General features: G+C 31.6%; 1 protein-coding gene across 7 annotated transcripts in view; it reads left to right on the top strand.

Annotated features, from left to right (window-relative positions):
• The window catches only part of LOC144972752 (nuclear distribution protein nudE-like 1), a 38,778-nt gene that overhangs the window by 17,715 nt on the left and 6,063 nt on the right, over nucleotides 1-15,000 (top strand). For 3 of the 7 annotated variants that reach the window (XM_078914349.1, XM_078914350.1, XM_078914347.1), the window contains exons 7-9: nucleotides 266-424; nucleotides 1,014-1,129; nucleotides 11,916-12,016. In XM_078914349.1, the coding sequence (XP_078770475.1) occupies nucleotides 266-424; nucleotides 1,014-1,129; nucleotides 11,916-12,016 (376 nt within the window). Of the gene's footprint in view, nucleotides 1-265; nucleotides 425-1,013; nucleotides 1,130-6,259; nucleotides 6,297-11,915; nucleotides 12,017-14,072; nucleotides 14,094-15,000 lie in introns of all 7 variants that reach the window. The other 4 variants (XR_013645423.1, XM_078914352.1, XR_013645422.1 and 1 more) reach the window with 3 other exon arrangements.

The following is a 15,000-nucleotide window of genomic DNA, read 5'->3' as shown; positions in this document are numbered from 1 at the left end:
CTATCATTTTCATCATCATAATTATGATCGTCATCATCATCATCATCATCATCATCATCATCATCATCACCATCCACTAATATCATGTCATCCACAGATCGAAAGAAATTGATTCATATATTACAATATTTTATTTATTCATGACAATTATTGAAAACAAAATTTGGCTGAAACTAAATATGGCTTTTTAAAAATTGATTTATTTAGTACATTCTGAAAAATTGTTAATGGTGAGGATTGCATTTTTTTTTTTTTGAACGTTTAGATCTAAAGCAAGAGATTGGAGTTAGTCGTCGAGACAGAGTTAGCAGTAGAGATGTGGTCAGTCCACCAGGTGAGGCAGGGTCATCTCAACCCATGCAAGACAGCGGCTACTCTGCTCAAGTTGTCACTCCAACCACCCCAACCACTCCCATGAATAAAGGTTTGAGTTGTGAAGGAATTTGCTGTTGTATTTTAATATGAAAATTTGACAATTATTATTTTTGTTATTTATGCATAATTTTTTTTTTTTTTTTTTTTTTGATGATATTAACAGATGTGAAAATTCCAATGTTGAGAATTTTTTATTAATATAGAAACTGAATATTCTCATTCTAATTGTTTGATTTTGGTTTATTTCTGAATTCTTAAATGTTTAAAATTTGTCAAATGATTTTGAAATTTCTATGATTAGTGTTGAGGTATTTATAATGGAATCTTAACAATTGGACCTATGTGATTAAAAAAAAAAGAAAAGGAAAGGGAAGAAAAAAAATAACGCACAAAAAAAAACCCCTAACAAAACAACCACCGTAGAGTTTTACCATTTTTAAAACTTGAAATTCAGAGTTTTTTGAAGATAGCATAGGTTTTTTTCTTGGTTTTTGTTTTTAGCAGTGGTTGCTAGGGGCAGGTCCGAGTGGATACTAATTAGTCTTCTAATGCTCCACCGCTGAAGATGAAATATTTTAGTCTAGTGTCACAATACATTTCATTAAAGTGAATCCAATTCTATTTATTTTCGTTACCAGTTCCTCAAACCCCTTCAATTGGCAGCAATGCTAACAATGGCACCAGTACACCACTCACTCCCTCTGCCAGAATATCAGCCCTCAACATTGTTGGTGATTTACTCAGAAAAGTTGGGGTGAGTATTTTTTTAGTTTAAAAAAAAATGTTTTGGACTAGTTGTTGTTGTTATTTTATATATTTCGTTTCTAAATGTTGTAGGAAGATAGAGCACACGACCAATTTTTTGTTTGATTTTTTTTTATGATATGATTTTTTTTATTTAAAAAATGCTTTAAACATCATTTTTCCATTTTGTTCCGCTCTTTCTCTTATTCATCTGTATTTGACATGCAAATGAAATGGTAATTGTTATATAGTTTTTAAAAATGTCATTCTTGATGTAAACACTACCATGCTTTTAAATACATAGAGAATTGATCAACCTGAAAACTGCTAAACTAAAACTATCATATTTTTTCCTTCATAGCTAATATTTATCCACTCTGGTCATTCTGAAAGTTAGAACCTTTAAACTTCCACTCGTCCAACTTAGTGCATATTCTTCCAAAGTTGTCTTTTTTTGAGAAATTCCGTAAATCCTAGCAGAATTGCCATTTATCTAGATTTGATTGGTATGTGAATAAATGGTTTAGGGGACAAATTTGACCAAATTCTAATTAATAAATATATATATATATTTTTTTTTTTTTTTGTTTGTTTGTTCATATTTTGCTTTTTTAACTGATAATTCAGCAAAAAAAAAAGATATGTACATGTTACTAAACGGAGCTCCTCTTTGTCAATTCTAAATTATTTTAACTTGGAAATACATGTAATTTAGGGTGCAAAGGTTTTTCTATCTTGAAATTTAGATTTTGCTCATAAATTATACAGTTTTAAAAAAATCTGTTGCTTGTAACAGGTCTGTCCTAAGCATTAAATTTTTGCCTGGCTGAAGACCTTTTCACTTGTTTAAAGCCCACGATTAGTACATGTTGTATCTTTCAATGCAAACCACAAACTCATCAGTCTTGAAGTAAGGGAAATAACTTATAGAAACCATAGTTTTCATGAATAAGCAATAACCCTTTATCCTTACCTTGTCAACCAAAGGAAAAATCGTCACATTTGTTATGTACAATCAACAATTTTCTCATTCTGATTTCATTTTTACATCACAAATTTAAAGAAATTTTGTTACATCTATAAAATCTTGACACTGTATTGTAGAGCTCATTTTGCCAAATAATATTACGTATAGAATGTACTTGTTGCTTTTCTGATTGAGTAACAAAAATCTATTTTTGTGTTGGGTGGTTGTGAAGTTTCTGAAAAAATTCGGGAAATGTCTGTTAAGGAGACAGTTAATTGGTTTAATCTGTTTTAGTTGAACACCTTTATTACAAAGCAATGCCCTATAATGGACGGGAAAAGAATTTCAAAAAAATATTCAGAAGCCAATGCTTTAAATGTATGCACATTATTTTACAATCTGATAGCTAATTGGAAGAATTAATTTTTGTGGGCTTTGATCTTTGTAAATGTACGTGACTTTTTGTGGGGTGTTTTTAAATTATTTTTTTTTTGATAGAATGATTTCTTTGTAATTTATCTGGCTTTTCTATTACTTTCATCCAATTATAGTATAGCAAATTAAAGGTTTTGCATAAAGCATTACTATACGTAATAAGTCTTTTGTAATTTATTTAAAAACAAAAAAAGTAAATATACCTCAAAAATATTTGGAAATATTGTATTGAAAAGTAATGACAATATCAAATTAGATTTTAAAAAAATAAAAATTGAGCAACTCAAATATCTCTGTCCTAGTCCTCTCGTGATCATTGTATGTGTTGTTTGATGCAAGCGAGGGGTCACAGTGTAAAATGCGTACCCTTGTGAAGAATGTAGGTATTAAAATTGTCCCAACTAAGCTATCGAGAGCCTCTGTGGTGTAATGGTAGCACGTCTGACCAGTCAGAAGGTCTGTGGTTCGATCCTCATTCGAGGTAGACTGATTTTTTTGGGATGGTTTTTTATTCTTGTATTTTTCTTTCTTGTTTTGTCTAGCACCTTTCATACACACTTGTTCATATCTTTATCTCAGAAAAATTCAAGTGTACCCCACTATTTTTTTCAAATTTTATCAAGGAGGGATTCAGCAGGATAAAATAACTAACCCAATTGCAAGTTAAATTGACACTGCTTGATCAATTTATGAAATATTCAATATTTTTTGCTCTGTAAAATCGTTTATTATCATAGTATAAAACTGGACATTTATAACATTTACTTTTAATTCTGCCTTTGTCAATCAATTCTTTCTCTCTTTAACTCCAAAATGAAATTCTTTGTTGCTGCAGTTAATGGTTTGTCAGCGCAAAACCTTCTCTGTTGTAAATGAAGATGGATATGGAAGTGATTCAGGGGTGGACTCGACGGTATTTTCTTTTTCAAGAGTTTAAAACAACAATTGTTCTCCTAGGGATGGATGGTCTCTCAGTAAAAGTCTTCAGCCTGTTACATTTTTACTTCAATGGGTCTCATTTGATGTCAATATGACGTTAAAAATTCTACAAAGAATTGCTTGCCAGTGTATAATGAGATTTTTGTTTGTTTTAGTTTTGATATATCAAACCACTTTTCTTGGTGTAATTATCTTTTGCTTTAATATGTTAGATGCATAATAGATACACAGCATTATTTCTGTTATTATTCTCAGTTTTTAAGTGCATAGATTCATGATCTATTTCTATCAAGAATTTAGTCCTATTTTTTGGAGTAGAACTGATTTCTGAGGTCAATCGTCTGTATTTTACAAACAGAAATTATTTATGGTGTGGAAGATTTTCAGGTTTCAAGTTTTTCTTGTTTGAACATGGGGTTTCATCCCTTTCCGGTGATGTTATTTTATAAGGTTTGGCTGTCCAAGATGCTTTGATTAAAAAATGTAAAGGGCTGCTGCTGTTTACTGTGAAACCTCCATTCCCTTCAAGCATGTAGGCATTGACGTGAATGAATCTGATGTTTCGTCTTTGCATTTGTCTTCTATACAACTATTGTAGTCCTGCCACTTATAACAATTTATCTCACCCAATGCTACATGTTTTTTTTTTTGTGGTCAAATAAAATTCTAAATATTCGATTTATTTCAAATCTTATTTTCAAACTTATCTTTTTGTAGCCACTCTAAAATGACAGCCATGTTTAAAAACAGGGTCTAAATCTTGTTTTTTAAAAAATTTTTGGTCAACTTGGCAGATAAAAATGGCAGATTTTTTCCGCTCTCTTTCATTTGTAGCCTGTGGTGGGTAGTATACTATTAAAGCCTAATGTTTAAATTGATGGAAAGAGAAATTTTGGGCACAGGGAACATTAAGAGTTAATAATTGCTTTAAAAAAAAATAATGTCAGTTATCAACATCAAACTTAAGTTTTTAAATCTTGAAATGGTTAAAAACTGTTAAGATAACGTCATATCTTTATAGATTAACGGTCATTGATATTAGATTTTATCTTTTTCTCTCTGTAACCTTGTTAATGTTAATGTTTATATCATTGTCAGTAAAACAAGAAAAAAATAAACAAGAAGAAAAAAATGAAATGTTGGAATGAGGCTTCATTTCTTCTATAAATCATGAGATGACAACTATGAGAATCGATAAGAGATGGTAGCGAAGATTATTTCCATGATGACATAAGGAAAATAATTCCTGATCAAACGAATAGTCGATATAATAATATAGTAAACATTGTTCAAGGAATTGTCTATTTTTCTCCAATTTGATTCTTATTATAGGATATTTTAGTTGGTTTGCATTTCTTATCATATTAAGCGGGTGGTTGGATGGGAGCATCACCCTTGAATCATATACCTATGATGTTCGCATGGGTGTACGATCCGATAGTGATGTCGTTTCTTCTTCTCTTTACTAGCCTATCCTGCTTCTTTGGTTTGTGATTGTATTTTTGACAGGGGATATTTTTTTTTCTGTAAATCTTCTGCCTGTTTGTTCTTGGTTATTTATAATTTAGCTTATGATATCTTTAGGTTATGATTTTGATTTACATTTGTACTATTTTTGTTAGATTGCTTGTTTTTTTGTTTCAGCGGTCTCTCATATAACCTCAATTGTGTTGGAAGAGACCTAAAGCAACAAACAAACAAACAAAATTATCATATTAACATGTCTTTCTATATCCTTTAAAATATTTCTTCTTTTTAAATATCGTTTTCTTTTGTTGTTGAAAAATTGAACCATGCCTCCCTATAATTCTTTTGTTATTGTGTCTACTCTGAATCTTCATTCTCAATTTATGGATTGCCTATGTTGTTTTGCCATGAAGTTTAAATCTTATCCATTTGTTTTGATTTTAATATCTACTCCAAATATCTTTTCATTATCTTATACATTTCAAAACTATATACTACGAAACTACTCACTGCCTTTCTTAAAATTTGGACAAGAATTTATTGATAAGCGATAAATTATATAACTGCAAGAGCACAAGGTGTTTTTGATAACTCAGTAGGGAATTGATTTATCAGACTGCACTTATCTTGTCTTATTCGTTGTCTTTTTAGCTTGATCTTTCTTCTTAATCGTTTGAGCTGAGAAGAATATTGATGCCATTTTTAATGATGTGTGTAAGATAATGGAACTAAATTTAGCCTCTATTAAGCAAGGAGATTGAGCATCTTTTTTTTTACCTGTCTGATTCAGATATTATGAATCTTATTATGAATATTATGAATGGGTAATTTGTCCTTTACCTCTCATTAATCCTCACCAGACCTTATCATTTGACAATTTTGGAATTAAATTTATGCTAAGCAAAATTCAGGGCAGGGAAATGAATTAGTCCAATGTAATTAATCAATTGGCCTTATGATATTATGGGCTGCTCAAGCACCAAGACAAGTAAGTAGAAAATTATGAGAAGAGGAATTTCAACATTTATGCTAAGCAAAATTCAGGGCAGGGAAATGAATTAGTCCAATGTAATTAATCAATTGGCCTTATGACCTTATGTGCTGCTCAAGCACCAAGACAATAAGTAAGTAGAAAATTATCAGAAGAGGAATCTCAACTTCAGTTTTATTTTATCTTGCTGCTTCTTCTGTGGATTAGATTAAGTAATTTTGACAACAAATTTTGTCAAAAATCTTTTTGTAAACATGGGGGGAACACCGCATATTCTTGTAAGGTTTGATCATTATACTTAGAGAAAATATCATTTTGCCATGCCTTTCTCTTCACTTCAGCGCATCTTGTCGTCACTGAAGAGCAGTAATTTTAACAGTAAGTTGTATAGTCACAACATATAGCCTTGATTTAAAGGAGTGACTAGAGCTCATTATTTGCTGACTCTTACAACGTACTATGCTAATAAATTCTTATTTACTGTTCTGAGGAAATTCTATCGCTTATGACTGCATGAGTATCCCTGCAGTGGAGGCATGAGCGATGGAAATTAAGAAGTTAAAAGAAAAAAAATGAATTTAAGAAGATTATATCTCTGCATGCGGTGGTAGTCTTGACTTTCTTAATCTCATACTCAATCTGGATATTTCCATGGTATTTGTGACCCGCCACTTCAAAAAGGTATTATGTCAGAGGTATTGATGCTGCTATGTAGCCTGGTGGTATATCACTCGCCTTTAGATTGGAAGGTTCTGGTTTCGAGTCCTTGGAAAAGGCTCTTTACTCACATTTACTCGCCATACTAAGGTGTGAAATAAGTACCTGGTCATTAACAGCATTGTCTCTGTTGAAAAAAATGTATGTAATATGGCCTAACAGGCATTCTATCTCGTCCTAGATGTTAAGTGCTGTTGTTGGCTAGGGTCCCCTTGGATATTGCGCTATGTAAATGGTCAAGATGTGGAAAATTGAATTTATAGTCAATGAAATTTCTCGTTATGATCATTTTAACTTTAAATTCACAAGAGCCTTGCACCTAGAGCTCATATTGCATGAGATGGTGGTGCTATTTAAGAGTACCATATTATTATTATTATTATTATTATTTCGCATCCGTTTCACACTGACATCATACCAGATCGATGCTGTGGGTCACATTTCTATTTCTAGTCTTACTTTCATCAATTTAATGATTTTTTATTTTTTTTTATTTTTTAAAAATTTTACCAGGGATTTTAGGGCAATCTTTTTTCCCATTGCTTCGAAAATCTATTGAATTTCCATGGATTGTAATCAAAAACTGTGATTGTCTCTTTATATTTAATTTGGGGAATTTGTCATCTCATTGTTCAGTTATAAGTTTGTCGATTTTAAGGTCTTTATGGAAGTGGGGCTCAAAGTTGGTAAATCTTGATCTAGTAGAATCTAAAAATGATTTAATTTTAAAATACAAGTATAATTTTAATCAGAGATTCCATAGATTTGACTTTTTTGCTATGCTTACCTACCCCACACACTCAGGTCTAGAGGCTTTTGCACACTATTGGCGCTGCGTGAGACATTGACAGCCAAATTACAACCATCACCATCGTAATCGTTGTCATCGATATCATCATCATTATCATATATATTTCTGTTATAAAAGGAAAAACAAAAACAACAAAAAAACAAAAACAAACAAAAATGAGCTTTTATAAAGTGCGAACTCCACTCACTCAAGGTACTCAAATCACTTTACAAGTGGGCCCTAGCCACCAGCAACACTGAACATGCACGTTAGGCTATTTAACAATTATTATTTTTTTCCCAACAAAGACAACACTGTTTCCGGTCAGCTCGTCATTACATCTAAGTATGATGATGATAATGAGAATGTGAGCAAAGAGCCTTTTTCAAGGACCAATAAATGCTACTACATTTATACGAGCCAGGCACTAGCACAAGACCACAGACACATCTAGACATATACATTTATTATTATTGTCACAATTGTTATTATTATTATTATTATTATTATTATTATTATTATTATTATATTATTATATATTATTATTATTATTATTATTATTATTATTATTATTATTATTATTATTATTATTATTATTATTATTATTATTATTATTATTATTATTATTATTATCACCCCTTCTATGTAGTGTTAACTGTTTACTCAACTGTTTAAAATATGATTTGTGAATTGTACAGCCTAATAACTTCTGCTTTTTAATACTAGATTTTAGAATGAAATTGTATTTATTATTATTTATTATTGAAGATAACTATACATTAGATTTATCAATGTAAAAAAACTCCCAAAAAATTGTTTGACAAAATTGTATGGACTCGTTATGGTGTCGTATACAAACTGGGGTCTATATTATAAAACTTTTCTTTAGTCCTTAATGCTCCAGTCTGTTAACCCCATTGTTAAGAAATCTTTGTTATATTTTATTATTTAGTTATTTACTTATCCTCTTGGTGCTTGATCAGCACATAAGGCTGAATTATTAACTTTAAAAAAATATGTATATGTAAGTTCTTTTTTTTTAAAACAAACTTTAATTCACTTCTACATCTCCTTAGTTTGATTATAACTCAAGTGAACTCTTCTGGATTAAAAAAAAAAATTCATTATTTCTTTACTTTATTTTGATACTCTTTTCTTCACTACGCAAGCAGTTTCATAGAAGACATATGGGAATAAATTGTTAAAATTATATTTTTTTTTTGGTTGTGGTCAATGCTTTTGATAAGCTTTCTTTCCATTTCTTTGCTATTTCCTAGAGTCACCAATTAATTTTGCAGCTATCAATATACAAATCATGAACAAAAAGAAAACCCTCTTGTCTTTTGTGTCCCCATGATGGTATGTGCTGTGTGTACAGTATATACAGTAGTGATAAAAAATAATGTTACATTTTAGTTTCCTGTAACCCTCTTTACATACGAAATAAATCCACAAATGTTACATATCAACTGAAAGAGGAAAGTCAAAGGATTAATAAAATCACAGATTTATTGACAGGAAAGATGGCATTGCTGTACAGTAAATAAAAACTTTACAAAACTGAAAATCACAACTAGGCAGAAATGGTTTTCGTAATCAATATTTTATGTGTCCCTTTCAATACTGGACATTGTAAAACTGTAGACAGTTTTTGTAATTATCTTGGTCAAACTTGGTCAGTTACAAAAGAAAAACGTTCACCGTTGTTTCTTCTTGAAATTGAGCATTTATTAAGAGTTTAAATTTGAGTCCACATTTGTTCCACGTGAATCGTATCTGGTGACAGGGATGGCCACATTAAAGGTTCAACATTGTTGTCCCTCAAGAAGCAATGGGTTGTATAGGCTCTATTCAGTGGGGAATTGTCGAGGGGCAAGATGTCAAGTGCCAGGGTGGTTGATAAACAGAATGGCGTGTGGTTGAAAGACTTGTTGGATGCATTGTTGAATGTCCAGTTGCCAGTGACCATTTGGTCTAGAGTCCATTATATTTATTTGTGAGCCCATTGTTCAAAAGTCATGCAATGCTGTTCGGTCAGCATCTGCCAAACAGCTGGACGTCTTGCTCGAAGACCTGCTTCTACAAAATTTATGTCTCATAGTATGTCTGTTGCGTTGCCCTAGATCCTTGCATTGGCACTGGTTGTTTTGAACCGGCCTTTTTCATGCATGTGAAGAATATCTTTATCAGTGTAGGTAACGGTTTAAGCAAAGCCATTCTTTCCTTGGAAGATCTTTATTTGACCCACTAAAAAATATGCTTGTGGTAAAAGCAACATACTGACATTTGAGATATGTTAAAAAATTTTGCCACTCTGTTTACACCAAATCCAACTTCTAAATGTCCAGGCAACCGTGTCCGTTCTCCACAATTAAGTTTTGGCATGTTAATGTTGTGCAGGAGTTAAAAGATCTTGTCATAGAAATTTTAGAAGGATATAGAGATCTCGATGTAAGAGCAAGGTAAAGAGCTAAGAAACAACAGCAGAAAACTGAATTTGATGTCAACAATCGTGAGACATGTGCAACTTATTTGCATAGAATGCATTATTTTGTGGTCAGTTTTACTTTTACCAAATAGGGATAATTAAATGATTACTTTCAAACCACCATATTTCGATTAAAGTGATGTATATATGAATATATCTGGTACCATTGTAAGCAGAATTTTCTTTTATTTAACATGGTATATAATATATAATTTTATTTCCTTTAATGCATATTTCTTGTCATGGAGAGCATATTAAAAATGTAATGTTACTTTTGATCACTACTATATATAACAATGTTTCTGTATATGAGTTGATATCTTGGAAATGTTCATATATGACTACACCAATTATTATGTCTGATGCCAATGCTTGAATCGTGTGATTTTCCTAATACAATTGTAACCATGTGAAGCAAGTGTATGAGATAGGAATGTTTTACTTATATACTTCACACACATTGTCTTTACGGAAAATAAATCTAAATTGGAGCCTCAAATTGGATGTCTAATCCTTGTCTGATGTGTCGTTCTGGTTATGCAATCTTTATGTTTTTGATTTCACTAGAGCTTCACTTGCAAGCTTTGATAATGCGTCCCACTGCAATTATTGTACAAATTATTTGAATACGTTTTAAAAATTGAATAAGAGTTTAATATGTTCTATTTAATTTTTTTTTTTCTATTAAGAATTATAGTTTAAAGAAATATTTTGGACTTTTTAAAACTTTTATTTGGGGTAGTCCAATTTAACAATTTTTTTTTCAATTTAGAGGTTCCATTGTGAATCATTTGCCTTTATCCATCTCCATCTCTTTGTTTGTTATTGTCATGACCTCCTTAACCCGTACTGCAGCATGGAATCATGAATCTTGAATTAGATACAGGATCATATTCCGGTATTGACATGTTTCAAATATAAGGTCTTAATTGTTTTATGTGCCGACATGTAACTTTTTGGCTACTATATGAGGTTTATTGGTAAGATAGTTGTTATTTGGTCAGACATGCCATTATGTGCATTGAGAGTCCAAACAACTTGTTCAGTATCCAGTTTTCTAAGTTAAACTGGAAGAACATATCTTTTGGGTCTGTAATTGATACTTCTTCTATCTTTCAATTGAAACTATGACTTTTACTTGATGTGAACTTTACATTATTAAAGTTGATGTAGGTGTTGTCCCCAATGTAACAATCCATCCATCATAAAATATCTAATAGGTTATTTATATATTTTTTGTATTGCTTTATTGTAAATGTTTTTGTATTTATTTTTTTTTTTTTTAAGGAAAAGAAACGCAATTAAAGTTTTAAATATTCAGCTATCTATGAATACAGTCGTTTTCTGAATGAGCGGCAGTTGTTTCTCAACATTGTCAGTACAACACTCATGTTTTTTTTTTTTTAATACGAGTATTAAGAAATGTAGTTTGTAATGAGATTAATTTTATCTTTGGAAGGGACATGCAAATTCTCATATTATTTGCTATCACTATCGCATACTTTTTTAGAATATAGTTCATTCTCTGCGCCTATCAAATCTTTCAAGAAAGTCCTGGTGGAATGTGTAAAATTTGTTAGTGATCCTGAATATGCTTGTATCATTTGTTTGTAACATTTGTCACTACCGTGTTCTGTACAATCAAATAATAATGACAAGAAGTTGATTTTATTTACTTAAGAATTTTATTCAAATGGATTTGGTTAGGATGAAAATGAAAAATCGGGGACCCACTTAACATTGTTATAATTGGCCAATTTGTTAATTGTTAATTTTTTTTTTTTTGTCAATGACCTAACTGGATTGTTTGAGGAAAGGAGTTAGAATTTATTATAACTCTGAAGTTTGTAAATCTCTTCCTCATTCATTTGGTTGCCATAACGTTTTTATTGTTTTTTTGAGAAGACATTGACTGTGTAATTTTCCAGTTGTTTAATCATAGAAATTCAAATAATCCTCTGCATACATTCTCAATTTAATGTTATTTGGTCTATCATCTCAGGCTCTGGAGAACAAGCTAGCAACTTGCAGGAATTTCGTGAAGGAAGAACCTCATAACAAATCCACAACGGCTCCCACCACCAGTCCCCTGAACTCACCCAGGTTAGTGACCACGATTATAAACTCATCTCTGATTTGAAATAAAATATGAACAATTAAAATAATAAAAAATTCTCCAACATAAAAAATATTTGTATAACTCAACTTTCATTTAATGTTCAACTCGTACAGCAGACTGAAGCAATTCTGTCTTTATTACAAACACCATTGTTCTCTCTTGTGTTCTTAGATCATTAATTGATAAGACGTATTATTCCAAGCATCAGCAAACCAAATTATTTCAGTAAAGAACCTTTATTAAACAACACAACATATAAGACATGTGTACAGGATGACGGTTGGATACAGAATGAATCCAAACAAGGTAGCCAGTAGAACAGACACAATTTGTGAACGATACTAGATTAGATGGACGATACAAGTTACGATACTCGAATACAATAACTTTCATTCACAACAATGATAAACGTTTCTTTTCAGTTTTTAAAATTCTTATTCAACTTCATTAACTCTTTAAGATTCAACCCGACAAAAACCGACAACGGCATAATATTCATGGGCGGGGTAGTCAAAACTGGCCTCAGTAAGTAAAATCCAATCGTTATGAAGGAAATGACAGGCCCTGTCACTGCCGCAGTGTGTTTTCAGCTTTGATTTTTATAAATTTGCCGACAGAAAAGAAAATACGTTTCAAAAATTGCGATTTAAATCCTATTTTATTTGCGGGTGAAAATCATTGACACTGCATTTTGTTTGGTAAAAATCGGTAAAAAATTACGACTTTGGTGATGAAAAATGACTTTGAAGACCATTATTGTAAACTTTTAAAAATATTTTGAATAATTTATAACTCCCTTATTTGTGGGTCGATTTTGTCATTCGAGGTATCAATTTTATTGTAATAAAGAGACAGGAACTTCAGAGTTATTTTTTCTGATGCGAAATTATTACTTTGTAATTTTAGCACCAAGAAAAATAGTCGGTAAATAAATTTGTTACACCTCTTTGATAGACCGCCGGGGTCCGTTCGTGTAGAATTGTGAATCAAGCATCTCAAAGTCTTCGACCAATCACAGGCTATCTATCCAGCTGGCCGAAACAAAGACGCTTCTCCCCGTCGATGTATTACGCTATTGTTATGCAAGGAATATAACACCTTATGGAGTAGGCCTAAAAGCTAAAATCTAAAAGTAAAAAATATAATTCTGAGGAATTTGAAAGTCACATTGATGAAATCAGCTTGAAAAAAGAAGTACATTGGTCTTTGTTTCATAAAAATCGGTTGAAAACCAACTGTTTTACGAATAAATTTGATTTTAAAAATTGCTTTTGTTTATTTTAGCTTTTTTTAGCAACTTTTTTATTTATCGGCCGATTTTCTTGATTTTTATATCATTCTTTATATCTCATTGAGACGAGATCAGTGATATACTTTTGTTTGTTTCAAATATAACTAGAACATAATTTGGCTTTTTTACCTATCGACCGTGCCTGGATAATTTATTCAACAACGTGGCGATGTGACGCAACTATTCCATGGCCGTCTTCCACTGCATCGACGATGATTCAATTCATTGTTGACGGCTGTTGACACGTGAGCTGCCAGAACGACCAATCGTTGAAGGGTCAAGATGCTCAGTAGCCAATCGTTCTTCGGTCAAAAAACTTATGAACTCACAAAAGTTTGAAATTTGGTGATGGACTGACCTATGAAATCGTTTCTGGGCGGAGTTTAGCCATGAGTGACCGTAGAAAACGAAAAGGCGACTACAGATATCAAAGAGTAGGCTTATATCATCAAAGGATGTCTACATGATTGACATGGCCATATAGGGAACTCATTATCTACTCCCCCAAAAAGAATCTGAACACGAGAGGGTTAAAGACTTTTTTAAAAAAATGTTTTAGTTTTGCATTGAGTCGAAATTTATTTTTATGTTTTGTACCATGTAAGAAAAAGAAGAAAAACAACAAAAAAACTAACCCTCCGCACTATGTTATTACTTAATTTGGTGTTTACCAGGGGTATAAAAAGAAGAGTTCTGATTAAGTTGTTTTAAACTTTCTCCTCTCCATTCTGTTTGTTTGTTGTTTCAAGGTGACAAAAGTCATAGATAAGGTATACATTGGTTTCTTTATCTCTACCACCACAAGCATCTCGTCTCTCCTTCATGCATCCCCCTTTTTCTAATTTTGTTTCTCTTGTTTGACCCTGTCTTACTGGCTGGGGGAAAATGACCTTGAAATAAAGCTCTGACCTAAATTTATTCAATTCCTCTTTTTGTTTGTTTATTTATTTATTTATTTTTTGTCTTGATTATCCTTAACTAAAATTACCTGGAATACTCTCTCCAAACCCCCCCCCCCCCCCCCCCCCCCAAAAAAAAAGATCCCCCCCCCCCCCCCCAATTAAAAAAAAAAATTAAAAAAAAAAAACAAAAAAAAAACAAAAAAACAGACAAAGAAACCTGCAATTTAAGTTAAGCTATTATTGCATTTTTACTTCTGACAATGCTTATTTTGAGCCATGAGGAGATTGAGAAAAAAAAGCGTCTTTAGAAAATAAAGTGAGACTTGACATCCTAATTCTTTTTAAAACAAATCTGAATCTGAAAAGAAACTCATGCCTCCCATTGTATTTCTAGTTATAAGGGCTTTACTGAAGCCTGAATCCTATCGCAGTTTCTGTCTGCTCTCTTGGTGAAAATAGTCGACTATGATGCCAGGCTAAAGTACAATTCAAACTGACCTGTAAAGGTTTAATTGAAGTAGACATCTGTTATGGAATGATTTATCCAGATTATGTCATATTACTCACTACTATAAAAACCTTAAAATTACAGGATGTAAGAAATTGGAGCTTTAAGTATTAATTTGATGAAAATTACGATGGGAATAATCACAACACATTTAATTTTGGAAACCTTAATTTGATCAATTTGTTGCTTACTTAATATCGTATATTTGAACTTTGGATTTAATAAAAGGGCAACCCCCTCCCCTAAGAAATGCTTTGAAGAAAAAAA

This window comes from Berghia stephanieae, chromosome 5, assembly GCF_034508935.2.
Source record: "Berghia stephanieae isolate SIO BIC M18660-M18661 chromosome 5, UCSD_Bste_1.3, whole genome shotgun sequence".
Classification (NCBI taxonomy): Eukaryota; Metazoa; Mollusca; class Gastropoda; order Nudibranchia; family Aeolidiidae; genus Berghia; species Berghia stephanieae.
This window is presented reverse-complemented; position numbering and strand designations above follow the sequence as displayed.